Source organism: Haliaeetus leucocephalus, unplaced genomic scaffold, assembly GCF_000737465.1.
Source record: "Haliaeetus leucocephalus isolate CR32 unplaced genomic scaffold, Haliaeetus_leucocephalus-4.0 Scaffold195, whole genome shotgun sequence".
Taxonomy (NCBI): domain Eukaryota; kingdom Metazoa; phylum Chordata; class Aves; order Accipitriformes; family Accipitridae; genus Haliaeetus; species Haliaeetus leucocephalus.
This window is the reverse complement of record NW_010972631.1, coordinates 8,840,731-8,864,993: the sequence shown is the minus strand read 5'-3', so window position 1 is coordinate 8,864,993 and position 24,263 is coordinate 8,840,731. Positions and strand designations below refer to the sequence as shown.

General features: G+C 37.5%; 1 protein-coding gene across 5 annotated transcripts in view; it reads left to right on the top strand.

Annotated features, from left to right (window-relative positions):
• Positions 1-24,263, top strand: part of FAM135A (family with sequence similarity 135, member A) — a 70,335-nt gene that overhangs the window by 36,323 nt on the left and 9,749 nt on the right. For 3 of the 5 annotated variants that reach the window (XM_010565790.1, XM_010565788.1, XM_010565791.1), the window contains 8 exons: positions 1,201-1,356; positions 7,251-7,324; positions 7,629-7,783; positions 8,448-10,764; positions 12,716-12,876; positions 15,199-15,290; positions 17,362-17,459; positions 23,119-23,270. In XM_010565790.1, coding sequence (XP_010564092.1) covers positions 1,201-1,356; positions 7,251-7,324; positions 7,629-7,783; positions 8,448-10,764; positions 12,716-12,876; positions 15,199-15,290; positions 17,362-17,459; positions 23,119-23,270 — 3,205 coding nt within the window. The remainder of the gene's footprint in view (positions 1-1,200; positions 1,357-7,250; positions 7,325-7,628; positions 7,784-8,447; positions 10,765-12,715; positions 12,877-15,198; positions 15,291-17,361; positions 17,460-23,118; positions 23,271-24,263) is intronic. The other 2 variants (XR_774245.1, XR_774246.1) reach the window with 2 other exon arrangements.

The window sequence follows — 24,263 nt, the reverse complement described above, 5'->3', positions numbered from 1 at the left end:
AATAGCTAATTTCCTTGTCACAGCTAAGTTTAAAGCAAAGGTTAAAACTTTTTTTAAAGATTGTCCATGTTTTGCTGTGGAGTGGGCCATCTGACCAGCTTTTGAAGAACAGTAGGCTTACCTTTCATTACTGTAGTAGTAATATAACTGCAAGGAAATGTAACACTGGCTTTAAAAGGATATCATTTGTATAACTGGAGACAAAGCCAGCACAGTTAGCTCTCTATGGGCAATAGAGATTGCTTAATAAGATAATCTTACTTTATATATCAGAAGTTTTTTTGCATTTGCATAGTTTCTGTGAATTCTTTAGTTTCTCCCTTAGCTTGCTAAAGTATATTTGTATTTTTTCCATTTTCTCCTTTCTGTTCTTCTGTGCAGTTCCTCTATATCCACTCTCACCTGTTAAGTTGGTGTTTCAGTATTTGCAATCCTTTTTTCTACTTGCTCTTTAATATTGCTGGAGTTGCGTCTTTACTATCTTTGGTTTTTAAACCCTTTGGCTCAGTGCCTTATGTGCCTGCAATGAGTTTCTGAAAAACTTTTTTTTTTTCTATAATGGCAGAGAACATAAGCCTAGCAGTCTACAGTTGGCTGGCGTGGGACTATATCACAGGATTACAGTACATTGTTAAGAAATAAAAACTTGTTTTGCACTGAATTTGTCTTGGTGTGATCTGGTTCTAGGAAACCTATACTGTAACACTGCTTCCTGATTATGCTTAAGGTGTATGTAGATATATAGCATCATATAAATGTTATTGTGAGTTGTGAATATTCTGAAATGGAGATGTCTTTATTAAATTTTTACGACTGTATCAAAATTGGACTAACATAGTGAGTATTGATTTTTCTGTTTCCTGATTCCTGTTCCTTTCAGGCACGCTGTATTTTTGCATGTTAGAAAATACAACATTTGCAACTCAGTTATTGTTGCCATAAATGGAATTGTTGCTTTAATTTAAGCTCAGGAGTCCTAATTCTAAAAGACAACTGGATAATATTTAAAGCAACATAAAATAATCTGTTAGTGTTGTAACATAGATTAATTCAATTCTGATACTTACACAAAACAGTTCTCATTTGGAAGTTACTTTTTAAATTAAAATTCTCACTAAGATAAAGTATACTTTTTTTTATTCTTGTCTGTACATTACAGTCTCATCTGTTAATCATGTAAATATTTTTTCCTGACTTCAGAAAATGGAAAATCCTGATGAACTGGCAGAACTTATAAATATGAATCTTGCTCAGCTTTGCTCACTTCTTATGGCTCTCTGGGGGCAATTTCTGGAGGTCATTACCTTACAAGAGGAGGTCACAGCATTGCTAGCACAAGAGCATCACACGTTAAGAGTAAGTATTGACTGTGGCTTTAGGAACTCTGGCATGTTCGTACTTTTACTGGGACACATTGTTATGGAAATGTGTATCAAAATGAGACTCCAGATTCTAATTTTTCTAGTTTTATTTGGGAAAATTAGTTGCAATCATAAAGGGAGCAGTTGTATGGCATTTGTTAGCTTGTGTATCATATTGTTAGAGCTTGTTCTTGGAGTATAGTACATAAAATATGTTATTTATGTTTATGAACCAACAAATTCATTGATCTTTTGAATAAGAAAAGCAGTTCAGAAGGCAAATTGCAGTCTGTGGAATAAGGTGTATTTGTGCAGAATGATGTATTTTTCTGCAGGATCCAAGCCTAGTGCCCACCCTGCATTTTACTTCCCTCCTGCACTTAGGCTGCCTGCTTACATCATAAACCAAAGTGTACTTTCCTTCTGAATTAAGAGTTTATAACGTTCATAACCTTTGAAAAGTCTCTTAAGTGGGATTTTTAAAAAAGAAAAGATGTATTGGAAATTATCTGGCATGTGAGTATGTGTATATATGTATAAATATATATATAGTGAGTACCTACACAGACAGTTGATCTGTATATATGTATACACAGTTGCTGTGGACTTCCTACATGCAAAACTACAGCAATGCTGGTTCCCGTAGTGAAATATTCTCAAGTATGAACTAAAGCATTACCCTTACTTTCTACTAAAGATATTTTTCCCTCCTGTCTTTTGTGGCCAAGGATTTGAAGAAACCTAGCATTTTAAAGTTTTCAGAGTAAGATTTATTAAAACAAAAACAAATAAACAATGACACTCACCACCCCTACTCATCAAACACACAGCATGATCTTCAGCAGGCCTGGCATCTTTACTGTCTGCCATCACCATCTGTGTATTTCTCCCGCGCGCATTATAGAATAGGTCATTTTAAGAGATTATCTGGAGGCGCTTCTTGTACAACCATTTACAGAGAGCTTGTTAGAAGGTCTGGTTAATGTGAATACATGTTAGTAGTGCTTTGTAATAGTCACAGTCCAAAACAAAGTCTGTTTTAAGGCTTTAGTTCTCAGGGAGTTGATTTGTCTCACCAGCATTTCTGTCACTTGCATCAAAACCATTTCTCTTTTGGTTCTGGAGGGGAAACCTGTGAAGGATACTTGGGCTGTGGTCTTAGGTACAGACTTGATAAATCACATTGTTTGATGAAGGAATCATTGTTGTGGAAGTGGCCTATTCTGGAGAATAAATGGAATCTTTCAGAAATAGCACAAGGCTCATTTGTTAGACGTGCTAGCTGTAGGGAAGTGTGATCATTTTACTGGCTATCTATGAATCTTACTTAGCTTTCTCTGCTTTTCGTATGAATTCTGGAATCCTTCAAGTTAACTGGTGGAAGGTATGAAATGAGAGTACTGTTTCACTTAACCTGCACTTGCATTCAACTGCTGGTATGTTAGTGTTTGTACCAGTATATATTTAATAAAACCAAAAGAAGTATGAATATTTTTGCTTTTACTGCTCCAATGTTTTAAATGAAAGAAAAGATACTGCTAATGATTATCCTTTTGAGTTGCTGTTATGCCCACTTCTTTTGTAATACGTCACTATGCATAAATAAACTTCTTTAAGTTGAGCTCAGAGGTGACCCTTCTTATAATTGAAACAGTTGAGCTTATGTTATTTCTGAAAGAAGTGGCTAATTGCTATTTCTTACTGAGTTCTGCAGTTACTGGATACTTCATTATATACCCAAACATCAAAGACTCAAAAGGAGATGCAAGACATGGGTAATCTTAAACTTACCTTTTTATTTAGGGCCTGATAGCGAAGAGCAAGCAGGCTGATTCTTTAAGAATCGAGTAATTTGGCATCAGGAAGGAAATTTTACCTGAGCCAACTTACAGACAACCAGCAATGTGATGTTACTTAGTTTTGCAAACACTAATTTGCAAATGTGACACTTGTCTTCTGTACTCCAAGATGTGAAGAGCTTGTGCAAATACTTTGCAAATATAGGTAATTAAAATATAAATAAGAAACCATAGCTCCACTGGGCTTCCCACATGGCAGTAGAGCAGGAGCCAGCAATCCATAAATTCAGTAAACCCTTAAATTAAGAAGAGATGGTAAATTTGAGCCTTGTCATTTCTAAGAGTGTTTTTGGTTGTTGATTTTGGATCCTGTTTTGCAGTGCTTAGTATAATAATTTGTAATTTGTCTTAATAATCTCTGGAGAATTTATCTTCTGAGGGTTTGTATAAACTTTTTTGGGGAAACCTACAATGATCATGTTTAACTAGAGGCGTTATCTGCACCTACCAAATGATGCGGGCTTTCTGGTTACTGAATTTAGTTGAGATTTGAGAGATGACCTACTAATTCTCCTCTTGAGAGAATATCTGTCCTTTCTGGAATAAAATTTTTGCACTATACAAAATTCTATTCTTCTAAATAATCATTTCTATTTTGGAAATCGATACTCTGATACATTCGCAACTGGATTTTAACTTTTCATCTTGCAATATTTACAGACTATACCCTCCATGGGAAATTCATCCCTGGGAAAGTTTAGTATTAATCTAAGATAAATGAACTCTTTTAGAGAGTCATTAATCTGACTGGTTTAGATATTTGTGTTAAAATACCCCCTAGAAATGCCTGTCATCTGTATTTGGTCAAAGGACTTTCACCCTCTTTGTGTAGATGCTTATGAAACAGGTATTTCTGCTGAAGTGTTGTTAGAAAATAAGGTTATAATGAAATAATATATTTTTAAGTTTTAAAAATTATTATTTTAATAATTTTACTTATTTTTTACTTCATTTACTTAAGTATTTAAATATTTAACTATTTTCAAATACTTTGAATATAAAGCTACATAAAAGAATCAGGAGCACTTAGGTATACTAGAACATCCATCAACTACATTATCACACTGATAAGGTTTACAACTGCGTTTTATTGAAAAAAATGCTTAGAATATGTTATTTGATATTACAAAAAGTTTGCACACTGAACTAATTCACCTCTTTGTTCCATAGTGACATCTTCTGGTAGGTCCAAAATTCTTTCTTTCAGTTTGATTAGTCCTAAAATACGAGCACTAAGAACTAAGATCTCAGACTGCTACTCATAAATGTGCAGGGACTCAATATATGTTCCGCGGCAGTTTTTCTATCTGATTTTACCTCCACTTCTGTTTGCATCGGGAGGACCATAAAAACGTAATTTTGGGAAGTGTTGTAGGGACTAGGAGTAGCTGATACAATTTCCTCCTGTAAAGTCATTGTAGGGTCGGCCCAAGTCGATACCACTGGAGTCCCTGGCACCAGCCGGTAGTTGTTCTGGTTCTGCAGAGCCTGTTTAGCAGCATCCTAGCAAATGTCGTGGTCCTTCCATAAGTTAAGCAGTGATTAAACATAATAAACTATTGTTGGCTTGGGGTTTTTTCTCTCCTTAATATTGATTTATGTGGGCTTTCGGAGCTTGCTTTGAACTAGTTTTATACTGTTGCTATTATGCTAAAAGCTGTCTGGAGCTGGTAATCAGATTTTCTTCAAAAGCACTAGAATTACTTGATTACAAACGAGATTTATTGCAAACAAAAAAAGCCTTCCTTTTCTATTTGAGAGAGTGGCAGAATTCTAAAGAACTGTTCTCCATGTAACGGCAGTTACCTTACGTGGTAAAGGGATTGCTTGCATCTGAAGTCAAAACCATCTTGCTTGCCTCCTGGGAAACAGCTTTATGCTCTCTTCTTGACTTGAATGACAGACATCTACTAATTGGGCAATATTCCTGTTACTGTTTTATTTCCTGTTACCTGATTGATTAGGCTCTAATTAATTTTTTAATTGCTTGGTTTAGAACAATAACCAGTCCACTCTTCATGATCAATTGTTCTAAAAACTAGTTTTTAACCTGTAAAATTGTCTCTAAGTCTATTTTATAACAGTCTTCTCCCTTTCTGAGGGAGAGGTTGGGGATTAGCTCTGACAAAATCACATATTTGGAAGGTAGATATCTGTTTAGAAAAGCCAGCTGGGAAAACGCAGAGGACTACTTAGGAACACTGATTCTAATCCCACATGTGTATGCATGAACTCCTAACATAATTTCGGATGGAAAGTGGGTAGGTCTTTTGTGTGTATGTCTGGTCACTGCTGAGACTGGAAGTTGCATTTACAAGAAAGTATCAAATTTAGTGTTTTCTTTTTACTTCAAAACAGTTTCCATGACTATTCATGGATGATGTTATGACTGAGATTAATTTCCTATAATAGAGTAAAATGAATTCTGGGAGGTTGGGACAGGACTTTCAGCTTCTAGTCCAGGTTAGAGAGAGATTGGGGGTTTAATGTTTGTGGTTTGTGGTTGGTTTTTTTTCTTGGAGCAATTTTTTCCCAGTTTTTCGTTTATTAAAAAAATAAGAAGTAGAAGCTACAGAATATAAAACTTCATCCAAACGGTACTCTCTCAAAGTATACTGGGCAGTGTATCGGGAGGGAAAGCTAACTCCCCTGCAAGTGCTTATCTCTGAACAAAAGTTCACGTGGTCCTGAGAGTCCGCTGTTTGCCAGCTAATGCACAGGGTTCTCCTAGTGCCATGTCTCTGCTCGGGGTGGATGCGGATGCTGATGCTGGCCGCAGCTCTGAGTGAAGTGAAAGAGCTGAGGGAACTGAACTAGGTCTGATATCTGCTCCACCAGCTACACTGCAAACTCGCACGGTCTGTTTGGGGAATTAGATAACTTAAGAGGAAGACACAGGGTATACTGAAGAAATAAAGGAGTAGGGGGCCAGGAGATGGTTGGTAAATAAATGATTAATTAAGTAGATTAGCCACATATGTGGTCTCTAAGTGGGATAGAAATTTTATTTTAATTGATATAAACAAATTGATGTTTATGCCCGTTAATGCACAAACACTTGCCAACAGCCACTGTACAGCACATTCTCTTTTTTGTATGTGTTGTTACAACAAACAAGATACTATCATACTGCATTGAATTGCCTTTTTTTTTTTTTTTTTTGTTGCAGGTAATTGGGCAGTTGCAAAAATGAATGTTCTAAAAACGCATCTAGATTGAATTAATATTTTTGTAATACCAGAAATGTGAGAAATCTCATCTTGCAAAATCTTAACTTTGGGTTTTCTAGATACTGCATTTTCAATACATTGATTATGTTTTTATTTGTAGTAAATTGCTGTATAGATCACACTATTTCCACAGTATGTATTTGATGATAAAAAAAATATGCTCCCCTATGTTATAAAATACCATTTTAGTATTGTATGGTTTATTGACTTCAGGCATACAATTAAGTCTTGAATACAGTGCTTCTAATTAGCATAGATTTTTTTATTGTCTTTGTCATTTGCAGTCAAAATCTTTACAAACATTTTTTTTGCACAATGATTTACTGTGGGCTAAAGAGTATTCATGGAAAGTTTGAAACACATACTTCTCTGTATTTTGAGACTGCAGAATATCTAATGGGTTTCTACTTCTGAAAGTAATTCTCAAGCACGTTCAGGAATGTCCATCAAACAGTCATTGCCTTTCTTCTCATTGAAATTTCTCATAATATTTTTGTGTGTTATTGTTTCAGGTGAGCCTGATTTGGATGATTGATTTCTTGGTAATCAAGTTTTTAGCAGGCAGTTGAATCTAATATAATTCCCCTCAGTCATCCAGTGCAGAAATTAAAATTCTCATTTCAGTCGCTAGTCTTGTCTGTGGCATCCTTTTCCCTCCCACTCAGACTGAACATTTAAAAAAAAAATATCTCTCTCTATAAGACATAAAAGTTAATAACATTGCTGTGTAGGAATGCTTGTGGATTTTCAAAAATTGTATATAATATAAAATAAGCTCTAACTTTATTTGGATCTTGCAGGTGCGCAGATTTGCAGAAGCATTCTTTTGTCTTGAGCATCCTAGGCAAGCTGCCCTTGCCTATCAAGAACTACAGTGAGTAGCCTTTTGAAGTGCACAGTATGTAGCATGTAGTGCTATTATTCTATACCTTATGTTGTGTAGAAGTACTGCCTTGCAAAAATACTTGCATAACAAGTTCAAGAGAAACATATGTTCTAAATATAGATTTGAAGTTTTTTAATGGAAGTTTAAGAAGTTTAATTAAATAACTATTAAAGCTATTAAATAACTAATTAGTAGAACAGCTTCTACTAAAGTGAATTAAACTACTGATTTCTGTTAATATAAAAATAAATAGTTCTATTTTTTTCATGTAGGACTTCTTCCTTTTTTTCAGTGCTCAAAGTCATCTCCAGATGTGTGCAGCTATCAAAAACACTTCCTTCTGCAGTTCTCTTCCACCCCTCCCTATTGAATGCAGTGAACTAGATGGAGATATGAACTCCTTGCCTATAATCTTTGAAGATCGATATTTAGATTCGATTACTGAAGGTAAACACACTTCACAGTGCAGTTTCCTTTTTGAAGAAATGAAGAAAAATTATGTAAAACCTGAGTATTTTTCTTTACATTTCTTGCTGGCTTTAAAGGAGTGCATTTATTTTCTAGGAAATGTTTCTTTAGTTGGAGTTTTGAGGATGTGTCAAGGGAAGGGTCCAGAGAAGGGCCACAAAGATGATCAAAGGACTGGGAAGCCTGCCATAAGAGGAAAGGCTGAGGGAGCTGGGTTTGTTCAGCCTTGAGAAAAGAAGGCTTAGGGGAGACCTTATTGCCATGTTCCAGTATTAAATGGTGGCTAGGAAGAAGATGGAGACTCCCTTTTTACAAGGAGTCACATGGAAAAGACGGGAGATTCCGATTGGACACGAGGAAGATTTTTCACAATGAGAACAACTGGCCATTGGAATAATCTCCCCACGGGAGTGGTGGATTCCCCAACACTGGATACTTTTAAGATTCAGCTGGACAGGGTGCTGGGCTATCTTGTCTAGACTGTGCTTTTGCCAGGGAAGGTTGGACCAGACGGTCCTTGAGGTCCCTTCCAACCTGGTGTTCTATGATTACTAGTGTTTTATAGCTTCAGTTACCTGCATAATCTTGTAAACAATCTTTTTTTTTTTTTTCCCCCACCCCCTCATCCCTTTTTTGGTGAAAGATCTGGATGTACCCTGGTTGGTAGTTCAGAGTCTTCCAAGATCAGAGTCCAATAAACTGGATAAATTTGAAGCTGAAGAAGGTTTTGTAGCTGGTTTTACTAGCCCGGAACTGAAAATAAGACCTGCAGGTGCCTCCAACCTTTGGCATTCAGAAAGTGAAAAGATGCTAACAAAAACTTTGAAAGGGAAAAATGAAGATGCAAATAAATCCAAGGTTAAGGTTACTAAGCTCATGAAAACGATGAAACCTGAAAACACAAAAAAAGTCGTAAAACAGAACTCTAAGGACTCTGTGGTCTTAGTAGGCTACAAATGTTTGAAAAGTGCACCACTGGAAGATGCCTCTAGAAGCTCAGAAGGCAGGCCTTCATACAATGCTAACGAAGGGCTGGACCCTACATTAGGTGGATTTCCTTGTGATACAAAGACCTGCACCAGGCAAATAAGTCAAAGAGAACTTCTGTTTTTGCCATCTGGAACTGAGGAAAAGACTGCCAAGATTGAAGGTGTCCAGCCAGGTCCGGGTAGCCCTGTGCACTGTGAAAATGCAGCTATTTTTGGTAGACTTACTATCTCCCAGACAGGTTCTGGAACTGTACACGCAGATAGTGGTCTACAGCCCAGAGGTACACTTGAAGGTTGTCATGGCGGTCAACCAGCTTCCTCAGGAGTCAGGACAATTGAGGTCAAACCAAGTAATAAGAATCCCTATGAGGGAGAGAAAGTAACTGTTCACATTGGATCGTGGGCTGAGTTTCCGCAAGATGGAGTGCAAGGAGAGAATCTGCAGACACCCAATATTCAGTCTTCAGAATCTGGAAATAAGTTGAATTCAGGAGAACAGGAACCAGTGCTTGAAAAGGAAGACGTCCACGAAAGAAACTTCCGACATACCAGTGACGTCTTGACAAAAATGAAAAGTAATCAGCCTACTCTTTCTACAAAAGAAAGTCAACTTTCTGCAAGTGGAGACATGACTAAATTACCAGATGTTAGCATGACATATGCCTCTTCTAGGTTTTCAGATTCCGGTGTAGAAAGTGAACCAAGTTCTTTTGCAACTCACCCCAACCCTGATCAGGTTTTTGAAAATGTTCAAGGGCAAAGTGCATACAATGGTGAAAGAGTATTTCCTCAGCTTTTACTAAAACCGGACTGTGCTATAAAAAATGCAATAGAAAGCCACTGCACTGAGAGTACCAGCGCTGTAAGTGAAATACAGTCATCATTGACATCCATAAATTCTCTGCCTTCAGATGATGATGAGCTGTCACCTGATGAGAATTCAAAGATATCTATTGTACCTGAATGCCAGCTAAGTGACAGTAAAACGGTATTGGATCTTGGAGCAATTGACTTGCCAAAATGTGATGACAGTAAAAAATCAAACACCACTTTGCAGCAACAGTGTGTTATATTTTCAGGGCACTTGGATAACAAAACTCTGTCTATACATTCCTCGCTCTCAGGAACAAAAGATCTTTTACACTTAGTTGTTTCAGATGAGGATACGTCTACTGATGTGAAAAGTTACAGCCCACAGGCAGGCCTTGGCACAACCTGCAAGGACTCTCAGGACCTTGAAAGGCATCTTAACACTACAGAAGAAACAGTTAAATTGCGTTTGGAAATTGCTTGTGTGGGTGAGCCATCTGTTGTTTCAGGTTCTTCATCTGTAAATGCAGTGTATGAGGTTGAAAAAACAAATGAAGGAAAACATAATGAGCCTTTAGAACTGAAGGAGACAACTGAAGAACTGTCAGTAGCTAAAAGTGAAACTGGTACAGATAATCCTTCCCCAACCAGTAGTACTGACATGGTAAAGCAAGGGCTTGTCGAAAACTATTTTGGCTCTCGAAGCAGCACAGATATTTCAGATATTTGGCCTCTGGACAACAGCAATCCTGTTAGCCCTCAAAGGGAAACATATGAAAAACAAATTATTTGCTCTTCCCAGCAAGATGAGGAAGAAGAGGAGGATCAAGAAATGATTGAAAACGGGTATTATGAAGAAACAGACTATAGTATATTGGATGGAGCTTCCAGTGCTGACCAGGATCATGGCTCAGCAGAAGAGAGAGCCCTGAGATCTGAAAGGATTGATAGTGGGCATCTGCGAGACGGAATGACTGTGCCTCCTGTCTGTACTCCTGGTTGTCTGTCTTTTCCCTCTTCTCTGAGAGACTCTCCTTGCAATGTTATCTGTTCTTCAAGGAATAAATATGATGCAATTACACAACAGCCAGGCAGCACATCCTACAGCTCATCTTCATCTGTTTCCTGGTATGAAAGCTCCCCAAAACCTCAAATGTTAGCGTAAGTGATTGTTTTAAAATAATTTTTTTTACTTTTAGAAATGATGTTAATGTAGTATAGAAGGGGAAAAGAAGCATGGTTAGGCTCTAGAATGACCCAGGGCTGTGGCTTGTGGATACTGCACGTTCAAGTAACATCACATTTCAGATGTTCAGATATAAAGTGTGTTAGCACTGAATTCCTTCTATCAATTGTCTTGTAATTTCATGTGGTTTGACAAAATTCAAGCAAAACACAATTTTTTTGTTTCTCTAATATGTTGCTTTTTAAAAAAAATAAACATTAGGCTGAAAAGTGGTGTCATAATGGCTACTGGGCATAAAAATGGTGTTTTATGAAATGCAAGCTGTTAAAATAGCAAGCATAGGAAAGTATGCTTTGCGTTTAAACATGTAAAACCAAAAACATTCTGTAACTGGTTGTCCATCTACTTAGTTAAGTGAAGGAAATGTGCAATACAGGCCAAGGTGATGGCCTTATTTTTCAATCTTAACTTCAAATATCCAAAATGTAACGCCTCAGAGACCACAGTGCTCTAAGGGATCCCAGATTGCACCTTCTTTTGCACTAAACATAGGAGTCCCTGGTTAACCCCCTGCTGCTAACTGAACATGGGAAGCAGCAGCTTAATGTGTCGTATTGGAGGTAAAAAGTTGCTATCAGAAAGAAGAAAGCTTAGAAGAGAGGTAGAAACAAGGAGAATGCCAAGCAGGCAGGAGAGGTAAGGGCAGCTGAGAACAAGAGGAAAGATTGAGCAGTGGTGGAGGAAAACAGGTTAGAAGTGGATAGAAAAGTAGCTTCTGAAATACTGGAGAGTGGGTACTGGAGCGGGAGGGGTGAAAAGCAGAGACTGTTTAGCATGTTCTGTAACAATAAAAGAAAGAGGGAGCTCAGAGTAAAATCAAGGACTTGTCCTTGGGGCAGGCAGAGTCTCCCAGAGCGTGGGATAACTGGGATTCCAGAGGGCACGATCTGCTCCGTAGAGAGCCAACCTTGGTACATTCAGTTCAGAAAACATGCCTTGAGTACCAAGTAACTGATGCTGCAGAGTGATAAGACCAACCGCCTGCAGTGCTTTCTGTTTAGGCTGACTTCCTTGAGGCTTGCTCTTGCCAGTTAGTGAGGAATGAGCTAAAGATAAAGCTGGGGAGAAAAAAAAGTAGAATGGGAGGAAAACGGTGAGCAGGTAGAAGAGGATGGGATGCAGCATGACACTGTGAGGGATCACACAGAACAGACGGATTAAGGAGGGAAAGAAGCATAAGGAAACATAAAGCTTGAAGTGCTGCAGGGAAACTGATATGCTATTAATTAGGTAGGAAGGTCATACACAGAAAACTAAGGGAAGGGGAAGAAAGGGAGGGACGCAAAGGAACTCCTAGCATGTGGGGAGCTCAGCTATTAGAAACTGTATAGTGTGTGCCTTCATATAATATGTAAAAGATAGAGGTCTAGATCACCCGAGGGGCTTTCTGGTGAGCAATTACAGCACTGGCTCCAGCTCTCTGCTGACCTAGGAAATAGGCTTGAAGTTTGGCAACAATCATCAAAAGGCAGTGGAAATCTTTACCTTGACTTCTGATTGGTAATAATTCCTGTAATTTTATTACTGCATTTAAACAAAGCTGTTGCTTGCTCAAGACCAGAACTAACCCAGCATCTTCAGTGGTTTCAGAAATACTTCAGAGTTTGTGGAGACATTCAAAGGAGAGAAGAGAGTAGAGCTTGGGATATGGATTTTGTTACACAGGGGCTGTAGGAAGCTGCAATAAAAAATATTTTGAGGAACTGGCTTGTTTTGTGAAGATAGTAATTGGATAAATATAGTTTCCTTGATATCAGTTACATAGAAGACAAAGCGAAAAGACAGTAGAAGATTGTATCCTAGGAGACCTTATGTTTGTTTGGCAATAGTGAATGTTGCTTTATCATAAATACGGTTTCGTTCCAGTTTCCTACAGGCTAAAGAAGAATTGAAGCAACTTAAACTTCCTGGATTTATGTATAGTGATGTTTTCAGACTGGCTTCTTCAATACCTTATTTCAGTATGGAAGAGGATGACTGTTCAGAAGAAGGAATACATCTTATAGTCTGCGTTCATGGCCTAGATGGTACGCTGGGAAATGTGATACTGAATGAGATAGCAGTTCACGTTACTGGTCAGATTTAGCTTTTGTCATTTGAACTGTGAACTGAATGCTTCTGAAGTAGGTTCACTGGAGGGAAATGGGAATCTGATATTGTACTGCTACATTTGACAACGCGTTCCACGAAATTGTTTAAATTAAGAATTTTATCTATGTGTGGTTTAACCCCAGCCAATAACTAAGCACCACCCAGCCGCTCGTTCACTCCCCCCTGGCAGGATGGGGGAGAGAATCAGAAGGGTAAAAGTGAGAAAACTCATGGGCTGAGATAAAGATAGTTTAATAGGTAAAGCAAAAGCCGTGCATGCAAGCAAAGCAAATCAGGGAATTCATTCCCCACTTCCCATGGGCAGGCAGGAGTTCAGCCATCTCCAGGACAGCAGGGCTCCAGCACGCCGAACGCTCCCTTGGGAAAGCAAACGCCATCACTCCCAACGTCCCCCCTTCCTTCTTCTTCCCCCAAATTTACATGCCGAGCATGACGTCCTCTGGTGTGGGATGTCCCTGGGGTCAGTCGGGGTCAGCTGTCCCGGCTGTGTCCTCCCCCAACTCCTTGTACCCCCCCCAGCCTCCTCGCTGGTGGGGTGGGGGGAGAAGCAGAACAGCCCTTGGCTCTGGGCAAGCACTGCTCAGCGGGAACCAAAACGTCCCTGGGTTATCAGCACTGTTTCCAGCACAAATCCAAACCACAGCCCCATACCAGCTACTATGGAAAAAATTAAGTCTATCCCAGCCAAAACCAGCACAATGTAACATTTGTGTTTAGTAAAACTTTCATGCACATAAACCCATTTTATGCCATAGTTCACATTAGATACATCTTCCATTTTTTTATGTCATACAGGTATTTGTCCGTATCATGGTAATAGAATGGAGTTACTAACAAAACAGTTTTGTTTAGGATTTGTAATGTCACGTTGTCAAGGGAAATATGTGTATCTTGTTAGGAAAAAAATAGTATATGTAAAATGCAGTCAAATGTTTATGAGGTTCTAAAAGGTTAGATTGCTGAATCGCAGAATGGTTGAAGTTGGAAGGAATCTCGGGAGATTGTCTAATCCAACTCCCCTGCTCAAAGCGGGGTCACCTACAGCAGGTTGTCCAGGACCCAACCCAGTTGGGTTTTTGAATATTTCCAAGGACAGAGACTCTATTGTAGTAGAGAAAATCTCTTGGTAATTGAAAGGATCAGAAATTTTAAATAGGTTGAATATATTCACTTGCTTTTAGTTCAAAGCATAGGTGCATGTTAAGAAATAATATCCCCTCTAGTTAAGATATTCAGAGATTTCTGCCATCAAATATTTTTGTCTTTTTTTTGAGAAACTTCTTAAATTAACAATGTCAGGAAATACAAGAAGGCAGTAGGATAGAATATTGGACTGGACCAACACTGCACAGCCTTCTTGTTCATTTTTCAGATTTCTAAGTTAAAAAAAAAAATTAAAATAACAGAATAGCTTTCCTTTCTTCCTCTGAGCAGAAAGCAGCCTTTGTTAAATGCTTTTAAAACAACTCAGAAGTATTCCTTCTTACTAGCATAGATGTTCAAGTGCTATTGCGTGCCTAGAATAGACAAAAAAGTTGGCCAAAAAACCTGTTGTTTAAAAAAAGTCTTTGAAGCCTTAGAAAAATCCATATAGTTAGAATTTTCTTATGAAATGGCAAGTTCATACAAGTTCTTTCCTATTAATAACAGATTTAAACAAAAACCTTGTTCTCTAATTAAGGCAGAAAGGGTACTCTTTCTTCAAAAGCATACATGATCATTAATGTAGAGAAATCTTCAGGATGCTAGTTAAACTAGCATTTGTAGCCTTGGGTACCACTCTAAATGTATCTTTATCTGCTAACAGTCCACTCTGCCTTTTTATTCTATGAAAATATTTACGACTTGCCCTTATTCCTTGCTTCTTCACTGAATTCTTTAAGCTAGCTCTGAGTTCTTTAATTGACTTTTATCAAAAGTAATTAGGTTTTCAGAATGTAATACTCACAGTGTTACGTATCTGTTGGATGCTAAGACAAAATCAAACATGACTTCCTAAATCCTTGCCTTTTTAAAATGGTGTCTGCATTGAATGTCATTTTTACAGACTGTTTTGTCACTGCATTGGGCATTGCAGTTTATCGTCCCAAGTCTTACTGAATTTTAATTAGGGCTGAGAATATCGTTAGCTGTGTTTAAATATAAAGTTGTGCCATAGGTTCATTTCAGTATTCTAAGTGCTTTTATTGCAAGTTAACTTTGCAGTATCTAATCTCTTGATTGTTTTTCCTTTTAAGGTAACAGCGCAGATCTAAGATTAGTGAAGACTTACATTGAGCTAGGGCTGCCTGGAGGGCGAATAGATTTTCTTATGTCCGAAAGGAATCAGGTATTTGCCAACAAAAAAAGAATTTTTGTAAAGCAATAAACAGTGTACAACTTCAGACATGTTTGCTTAATGGCACTATCGTGTTGCAGTTTACCACATTTGGTATATTTTCATTGTATTCTCACGGAATCCATTATTTGACCTGTGGCTTGCGTTAAAGTAATTACACAACTTGGTATGATATTGAAGGTAGATACCTAAAGAGTAATGTTTGCTGCTACCATTTTGTTGCGTGTACTGATATCTCCTAAGTTCTCAGCATAATCAGTTAGGATTGTAGGTAAAATACCCTCGACATTAATGGTAAAAATGGTGATAGTGGAAACTGGTGTGGCAAGCAGGGAGATGTGTTATTTCACAGGATCTGAGAAATACAAAATACCTGTCTCTTGTTCTTTTGTCAGTGTACTGTGAGGTCCACATCATGGCACTGAACCAATATCAAATTACCTCTGTTAAACTTTTGTGAATTTTATTATTTTCAGATGAAGTAAACTTGGCACAGCACAGAAGACCAATTTTTACTTTTTTTGTGTGTGTTACATATTGTATTAGGCATACTTCAGGGATGGATTAGAACAAAGAGACTCTTCAATGGCTCAAACGAAAGGTTCGTTTAGTGCAGTAGTGTTTTTCTGGCGATAGCTGCTGGGATGCTTTGTGAAGCAGGCTGGACAGGCACCATGCCATGCTTCCTCTTCTCTAGCCCTATAGGTTTTGGCAGTCAGCATTTCTGAAACTTTCTGATTTGGGAATTCCATTGAGACCACTGAGCCTAATAGCTACTGACGGACTTTTCTCCTTAATGTTTGCTGATTCTTTTTGAATGTTTTTACTTCCAGTTCCCACAGCATACAGTTGAGATTAATTCTATGGTTCATGCACATTACTAATTCGTTGCAAACAAGGAAGTTTAAACAAATCCCCCTACAGTGTGTTTTGGGAAAAAAAAGGTCAATAATCATTCCCCATTTTCTGCTTCAGTTAATCAACTATTTTATAAACAAGTATAATTTCTCCCTCAGGAGGCAACTGAAGAGACTTAGTCCATTCAGTATTTCTCAGGATCACATGTGAAACAGTTTCTGGTCATCCATGATACTCTTCCCTGCCCACTTTCAAACTTCTTGTCATTTAAAATAGGATGATCAGAACTAGACAGAGCATTTAAGATGCTTGTGCACTATGGACTTACAAAATGCAATGGTGATATTTTCTGTTCTCTCCTTGCTTTCCTAATGTAGCTGATTATATAGAGTGCAGATGTATAGATTATTGTTCGCATATACGTTTAGGGCTTTTTTCCCTTCTGTAACACTGTTTTGCATTTCTTGCCGTTTTATCACCCTGGCGTGCAGTACTATAAGATTCTTCTGAAATTCTGGTCGGTTCTAGATTTGACTATCCTGGATATTTGGTTTTGTCTACGAACTCTGACATCTCATCTCCTTCTTCCCTTTCCCAGATCATTTATCAATATGTTGAACCCTACAGATTCTAGCACAGATCCTTTGGAACTTGTGTTGAAAAGTTTTAGGCAGCCTTTCTCTACCTCTTTTTTAATTTCTTACTGCTAATCATTGTAGAGAATCGGCTATGAACTGATCCTCTATGAATAAGGCTTTAAGGATTTGTTTTGTTTTGTTTTGAATAAACAGTATTAATGTAGACTCTTTCTGCTGTTGCAGTAAATGTCTCGTTTCTATTTCAAGGGCAGTGTGATTTAGTTCTGAATATGCAGTTTGGTCTTCTGTTTCACTAGAGATAAGATTATGTGTAGGGGAAGGCTTAGAAATAAGGCTGGCTGTGTAATGTTAAGATTTGTTTTGGTGTATTAGAAGCAAGTAGTGTTACAGTAAAATGTGTATCACTTTATTCCATGTTACAAGAAAAAAAACTTGAAATAATTATAATAACTAGCTGTAGTGTTTGTATTCAAAGTTAATATGGATGCTTTTATTTGTGTGCTGTTGATCAAAACACTGGGGAATAAGAATTCAGACTGAATGCAGAATGTATATTGCTGCATTAGAAAATACAGTTATTATTTTTTATTTCTTTTATTTTACAGAATGATACCTTTGCTGATTTTGATTCCATGACAGATCGCCTTTTAGATGAAATTATACAGTATATACAAATTTATAATCTAACCCTTTCAAAAATCAGGTAATATCTGTTCTATACTATTTATAGACATAAACTTAAAACTAGAGCCCTGTGTTGTTCTGAACTGTGATGCTCAGGAGCAGGCCAAAAGAGAGATGGGAAAGAGAAATTCAGGGAGGGGGAGGAGTAGGGGAAAGGAGGACAAAGGAGAGAGAGGGAATTCCTGGCTGAAAGAAGACTGAACAGTGTTGTAAGCTCACCTAGTCCTGTTGGTGGGTTTATGGCAGAGTTAAGCATTACATTTAAGGAACTGCTGTCCTGTGCTTCCTCAGATCCTGCATGGTAGGGTTCTGCAGAAAAACAAATATTTTGAGAAAGTCAAAGGAAACTCCAATAGCGCTATGTCAAGATAAAGTTAGCTTTCTTCTGATTTAATACTCTCTTCACCAAGTATGACATAGCAGACTGTCTAGCTTGTCATTCCTGCAGGGAAATTCCATCTTATCTGTGACGTTGAAAGGCAGCTGCATGAAAAAAATATTTCATCATTTTGACATTTTCTGATTGTTTCATCTGCTAAAAAGCATGTTTTACATCTTAATAGAAGGCTCACCCCAGTCTACGCATTCCTGTTTCCTTTTTCAGTTACTTCCAGGGAATACCTGTTCCATTTATTTTCTCAAAGTAGAGTACACCGTTAAGGCAGACTACCTTACTAACTCAGCTGTGTTGCTGGAGTTAGCTCATCGATAGATGAAAGGAGCAAATTCAAGCCTGACTTCATCCATTTGTTTAGGGATCCTCAAATTATGCATCTGGAAGGTTTCTTTGACTTGCTAGTCACATGCATTTCCTACAGGTTTCTGCATACTCATGTGTTTGGTAGGCCTTACTCAGCTAGAGAAAACAACTAACATGTTTAAACATAATCTCACTTTTTAAACAAATGTTTCTATTTTGAGCTAGGCAAGATTTGACATGGTTAATTTTGTCTAAATCAATGATTTTTTTTAAAAAAAAAAAAGGGCACTGTGTGATCGTATTTGTGTTACGCAGACTGCATGTTAGCACTGTAACCCACCAGCACACACTGATATCTTCTCTCCCATGCTGTGGTCTGAAGGCTGTAAAGAGCAAACCCACCCAGTTATCTTCTCGATATTCATACCTGAGAATTGAATTCTGGTTTGCTTTTGGTTTGCTTCTCTCATAAGACTTTTAATTTGTAAATATTTTTTCAATTTTATTTATTACTTGTCACTTGAAAGAAAAAAGAAATTACCCATTTTTATTTTAGTTTCCTTTTCAAGTTGTATACTTGTCTTTGGCCCTGCCAAAGCAGAAGTTTCCATCTCTGAACTTCAGCTTTTCTTATGAGAAAATGAAACCTATCAGCAAATCCTGCAGCTGTTTCCTGGTAGCTGCACGAGAGAGCTTTCAGAAAGAGATGTGCTTATATGCAAGTCCTTGAAGGGATGATCCAGAAAGCCCAGGAAAGTGCTATTGAGAAATCCTCTCTGTTCAAGCAGCTGATGCATTCCTACCTCATTTTGGCTGTCCCACTGTAAAGAAAGCGGACTTTGTGCTAGTTAGCTGTGCTCTCCTGAATGATGCTAGTTTCTCCTCATAAAATCTCCCTGTCTGCTAAAAAAAATATTCTCTGTACAAGTGCTGTACAAGTGAGTCAAATTAGAAATCAGTTGCCAGACCTATAATGATTTTATATGGCAAAAAAGCCGACAGCATTGTGTGTTGGAAATACCTGTTCGTTCCCTCTTTTACACTCAAAGTCTTGTTACAGGCAAAAGGGAACACACTTCATATGCAGGCCTAAGAATTTATTGTTAGCCCAATTAGTGTTTTAATAATCTCATTAAAAATGCAGCAAAGAATTACTATTAGGCTAGTTACAATACTACTAAAATGCATAGTCCAAATTAATGCAGAAAAGTCCCATTATTAATATGTCTAAAGTTGTTATACAGAAACTTTCTAGTATCTTTTCTCAGGTGGTAGGCTCCCCTTCCAGCAGCTATCTAGGTCCTAAGATTGGTGGTTTCTGTCTTCCTTAAGCAGTGGGACATCAGCATCCTGGGGCTTCAGTGTAAGGAGAATGATGTTCACGGTGGGGGTTTCTGCCTCCTTCGCGTTGGGTCTACCTGGATTTATTTTCATACTTTCATATTTTCAGTCTGCCCACGTGCTCTTTCTTTTGTTTCCCATTTACTCTGTTATCCCTAATACTGGCTTTCTTTCCTGAGTTGTGCTTCTGCAGTGACCATTAAAAGACTGTTGGGGACCTCTGGCATATGACGCCCGTGTCTGCGCTCTTCCACACCATGCTTTATTCTAGCAATACACAATTCAAGCCACACAGAATAACTACTTGTTATTAATAGAAGCTATAGTGAAACTAAAGCAACTTTAGGCCTGATGTGTTACTTCACTGTCAGATGATTGTTGTCACAGCTAAAACAAAAGAAAATCGGCTCAGGCCAAGACAAGTCAAGAGAAGTTCTGAGATTCCGCGCTGTCAGGTCAATGCACAGCCTCGTGCCTTCAAGTAATGGCAAAATCCTATTTATTGTGCTACATTCTTGTACAGAGGTAAGAAAAGGCACTCCCTGTACCATCAGAACCCAGAGCCATACTATAGCGTCAACTTCAGTGAACCAACATTTTTGGTACTGCCAAAGCTAATACCAGTTATTGCACCAGTACGCTACCCAATGTGCGTTAATCTCCTCTGAACAAAATCTTTGTGCTCACTACAAGTGTGTACCAAGCATGAACTGGAAGCTTGATTCAAACCAACAGCAATTTGTCTATAAAACAACTGTTTGGTAAAGAATCACAGAATACTTTAGGTTGAGAGGACCACTGGAGGTCATCTGGACCAGTTACCCACTCATACCAGTGCCAGCTTCAAAGTTAGTGCAACCTTGAAGCAAGTCAAATTGCTCAGTCATACTTGTTCAAGTTTCGAGTATCTGTGGGATTGGAAGCCTTTCCAGGTCATCACATAGCTAGGAAATAAACCACATGCTCTTACAGTGTAGTTTCGGAAATCATTTTCCTCATGTCAGGTCTTACATAAATTTCTGATTACCTGTATTGGACTTTAACCTCAGTTGGATTATTCAGCTTGTCTTTCTCTTCCCTAAGTAACATTGACTCACAAAAAAAAGAGGCAATTTTTAATGCTATGCATATATTAAAACATCTGTTCATTGTTTCAGCACCTTTTTGATTATGGCTTTTGATGGATTTTTTTTTTTTTTTTCCCTGTCATAAATTTTTATAGTTGGACAGGATTTTTCATTTGTAAGCACCGAATAATGAGGTTTTACTCTGCCTAATTTTCCAGTAAGGTCTGAATTGGTAGACTTGTGCCATAAAGTGCATATAAATACTACAGTATAATTCTATAATTTCAGTGTGTTGAGTTAATGACACCTTGTATTCAAAAGACGGTAGTATTGCCACCTACTGTTCAGAAATGCATTGGTTTTGCAGAGCATCCCACGGTTGCAGGTATCTGAAACAATGAGTAGGATGGGTTACATTTTTGTCTTACACTTTCTAAACCCTTTTTCAAGGGTTCTCCTTTTCCTCTCCTTTCCTTTTTGAACTGAACAAATCCTTAAACCCTTCTCTGTTAGAAAATAATATTAAAGTCTTATTACGTGTTCACCTAAACATCTGAATTTGAACACAATATATTACTATAACCTTTGTTGTTTTTGTAAGACTTTCCAAATCAAGAACAAATGTTTAATCTTTGAGGTACATTCACATAGGTAACTGTGAGCACCTTTTTTCCCTCAAATGGATCTTTCATGTTTTTGAAATTTTGGTTCAGGTGTGCCCATATTCTTGAGGATGATAGGATTGATGGAGGAGTGTTGATCGAGGGATCACTGTTTTTTTCCAGTGGTGAAATTGTCCTTTGTTGTGGTGCAACGTAAGAGTTTCTCATCCCTTTATGATGCTTAGTAGATAGTGGATGAACAGTCAGAGAACTGTCAAGAGAACATCTCTGCTAATGTTTAGATCTTCTTTAGAAAATAATCTCTTTTACTCAAGAGCAATTATGTCATGCAGATAACCTGTAGGATAAACTCATTCAATTTCTGTGGACATTTTCTTCTTCCTAAAGAATCTATGGTTTTGTTTTTCTTGTGTGGACTTTATGATGTACTCTGAGAGAATGGTTTTAAATTTTGGTATTCAAGAGAGTTCGGCAGCTCAATATTTTGTTTCGCAAATGCACTGCTGTTGTGCTGACAGCACAGAGGAGATATATCTTTCATTTCTAAATTAGTTAGGCAAACATAGCAAGCTGTGGCAAAGAATTTCTGATATTGTAGCAATTTTGCAAATGTAGTAGTAAAAGCAAATGGGAAGAATATACATACATGTTTAAACTGTGTATTTGTAAGGAACAAATAGCCTATTCTGTCACAGAAATGTATAATTATGTCAGAGTTTAGGAGTTCAGGGGTGGCCCTGCCATTCTATAACCTAATGTTTGAATTTTTTCACTTAGCTTTAAATTAAAATTTTCAGAGTCAATTCTTGCTTGGGAAGCAATTAAATAGTCAAGTAATTTTTTAGCACTGTATTTTACAGATATTACTGCTAGCTTTGTTTTAGCTATTTTTGTTGACGAATGTAGTGATACAGAGCAAACAGGAAGGATGATCTTATGGGTATAATGTTGTGGCACATATATGATCCAGCCACGATACTTCTACTATATATTTTTGGATGGTTGTCTGTTCTTTCCATGTCCTGAGATTACATTTGTAAAATAGGAAGGCACTTTTTCGTTCTAATTTTGTAAGTCTTGTCTCTACCATATCCTCTTTAAGTCAGTGCCTAGGATGGTGCGGTCCCTACCTCAGCAGGGATCTGTAAGCATAACTGTGTAATAACTAGAATTGCTTTATTTTGTAGTGTTCCTTCTAAAGAAATGCTTTATACAGACTTGTGGATACGACAGTAGGCACCTCAGATTAATTAATAATTATTCTTAGATACATGAAGCTAAAGAGTCCCATCCATCTTTCTCCTAACTCACTTAACCAGGGAACCAACTAAGTGTAATATTCTCCTGGCAGACAGATATTCTTCAATTGCCTCACTCAAGCTGATAATCACTTATTTTGGTCCAACTGCTAAGCCGATTTGAGATGTTGCTTACATTTTAAAATAATCAGATTCAGTTAAGTAATGGTTTTCCCCCTTATAGGAGTACTGTTGGAATCCTCTAGGTTGTTTCAGTAACTCTCATGCATTTATCATATTAAATGCCATCACATGCGAAAGTAGTGATTTATTCAGTCATGCACAGCTCATAAAATATTTTCTGAATACTTGGTGCTAAGGGAAATACACCCAGAAACAATCTTAGTTTTGGGTGGGGGATGCTGGTGGAAGGATAGTTTGTTTTCACTAGATTTTTCAAAAGCAACATATAAAATAATTCTAGAGGAGCTCAGAACATGTTTGTTATGAGTTTGTGCAGCTTGGGAGATTTGGATAAGCTATTTTTTCTGTGTTACCTAAAATACAGACTTCTGAATGGAAACTTTTAATTAATTTTTTCCCTATGCTCTTTCAGCATTTTATGACACCAGTTTTTATTTTTCTCTGTTTAAAAGACAAACAGATTGCCATCAAATTCTATGTTATACTGTTTTTTCTTTTTAAACAGCTTTATTGGACACTCACTGGGTAATTTAATAATCCGTTCAGTGCTTACGAGACCTCGATTTAAATATTACCTCAACAAACTTCATACCTTCCTGTCTCTGTCTGGACCACATCTTGGTACCCTCTACAACAGCAGTGCTCTTGTTAATACAGGTAAAATATTATTTTCAGTAGTATAAGTTTAGGGGAGATTTTTGTCTTTGAAATGCACTTAGCAGTTTCATGTGGGGTGCACATTTCTGCATTATTTTGTTTATGAGAAAGTGCACCTTTCACTGTCACAAGAAGAGAGAATGGTTATAAAAATAAAGTGTCAATAGAAGGATGTGCAAGAGGTGATTCACATAAGTATTTCCCAGTATGTTTGATTCAGGTTTTCTATTACACCATAAATAAACTCCAGTTTTACTGTGTTGAGCTCAATTTATTATAAACTGAATTTTAATCTAGTTAATCTGCAAAACAAGTAGGTAAGATGCATTAAAAGAATTCTGAACTACTAGTAGTGTCTTTTCTCTCTCAAAAATGTCTTACAGCCTGCAGTGCGTTTCTGCGGATGTGTTTGTACCTTATGAATGTCTGTTTTTCTGAAGATTAAATGTAGTTCTAGGAGAACTTGTAGAAACTGCTGACTTTTGAAATAAATGTTAGAAAATATTTTCAGGTAGCATCAAATGAAAACTTCTTTCTGAGATTACTACCTACCTTGGAGAGCCCAAACCCAAAATGAGTAACACTTTCACTAAATAGAAACATGTTCATTAAACTCTTTAGAAACACTCTAAAAGTCATGAATTACTTTGTTGAGTGCCAGTTTGTTTCTTGATTTTTTTATTATTTTCTTTCATGCAAAAATGAGGAGGAAAAAAATTAACTCACATGCGTTGAGCTTAAGGGAAGTGGACAGGAATTGGTGGCTAACTGGAGTTACTGTTGGAGTTTATAGAAGCAGGGGCAACATGAGAGCTGTTTGAATTTGGTTTAAATGGTACCATTTATAGCCCTCAATACGCTACCAGTGAGGTTCACTTCAGGATTAAGACATCTACAATATAATTTGCTATGGGCACCTACTGGGCATTTAACCTAGTATATCTGAGGACAGTTTCTTTCAAGTATTTTAATCTGTAACTGATTCTCACCCAA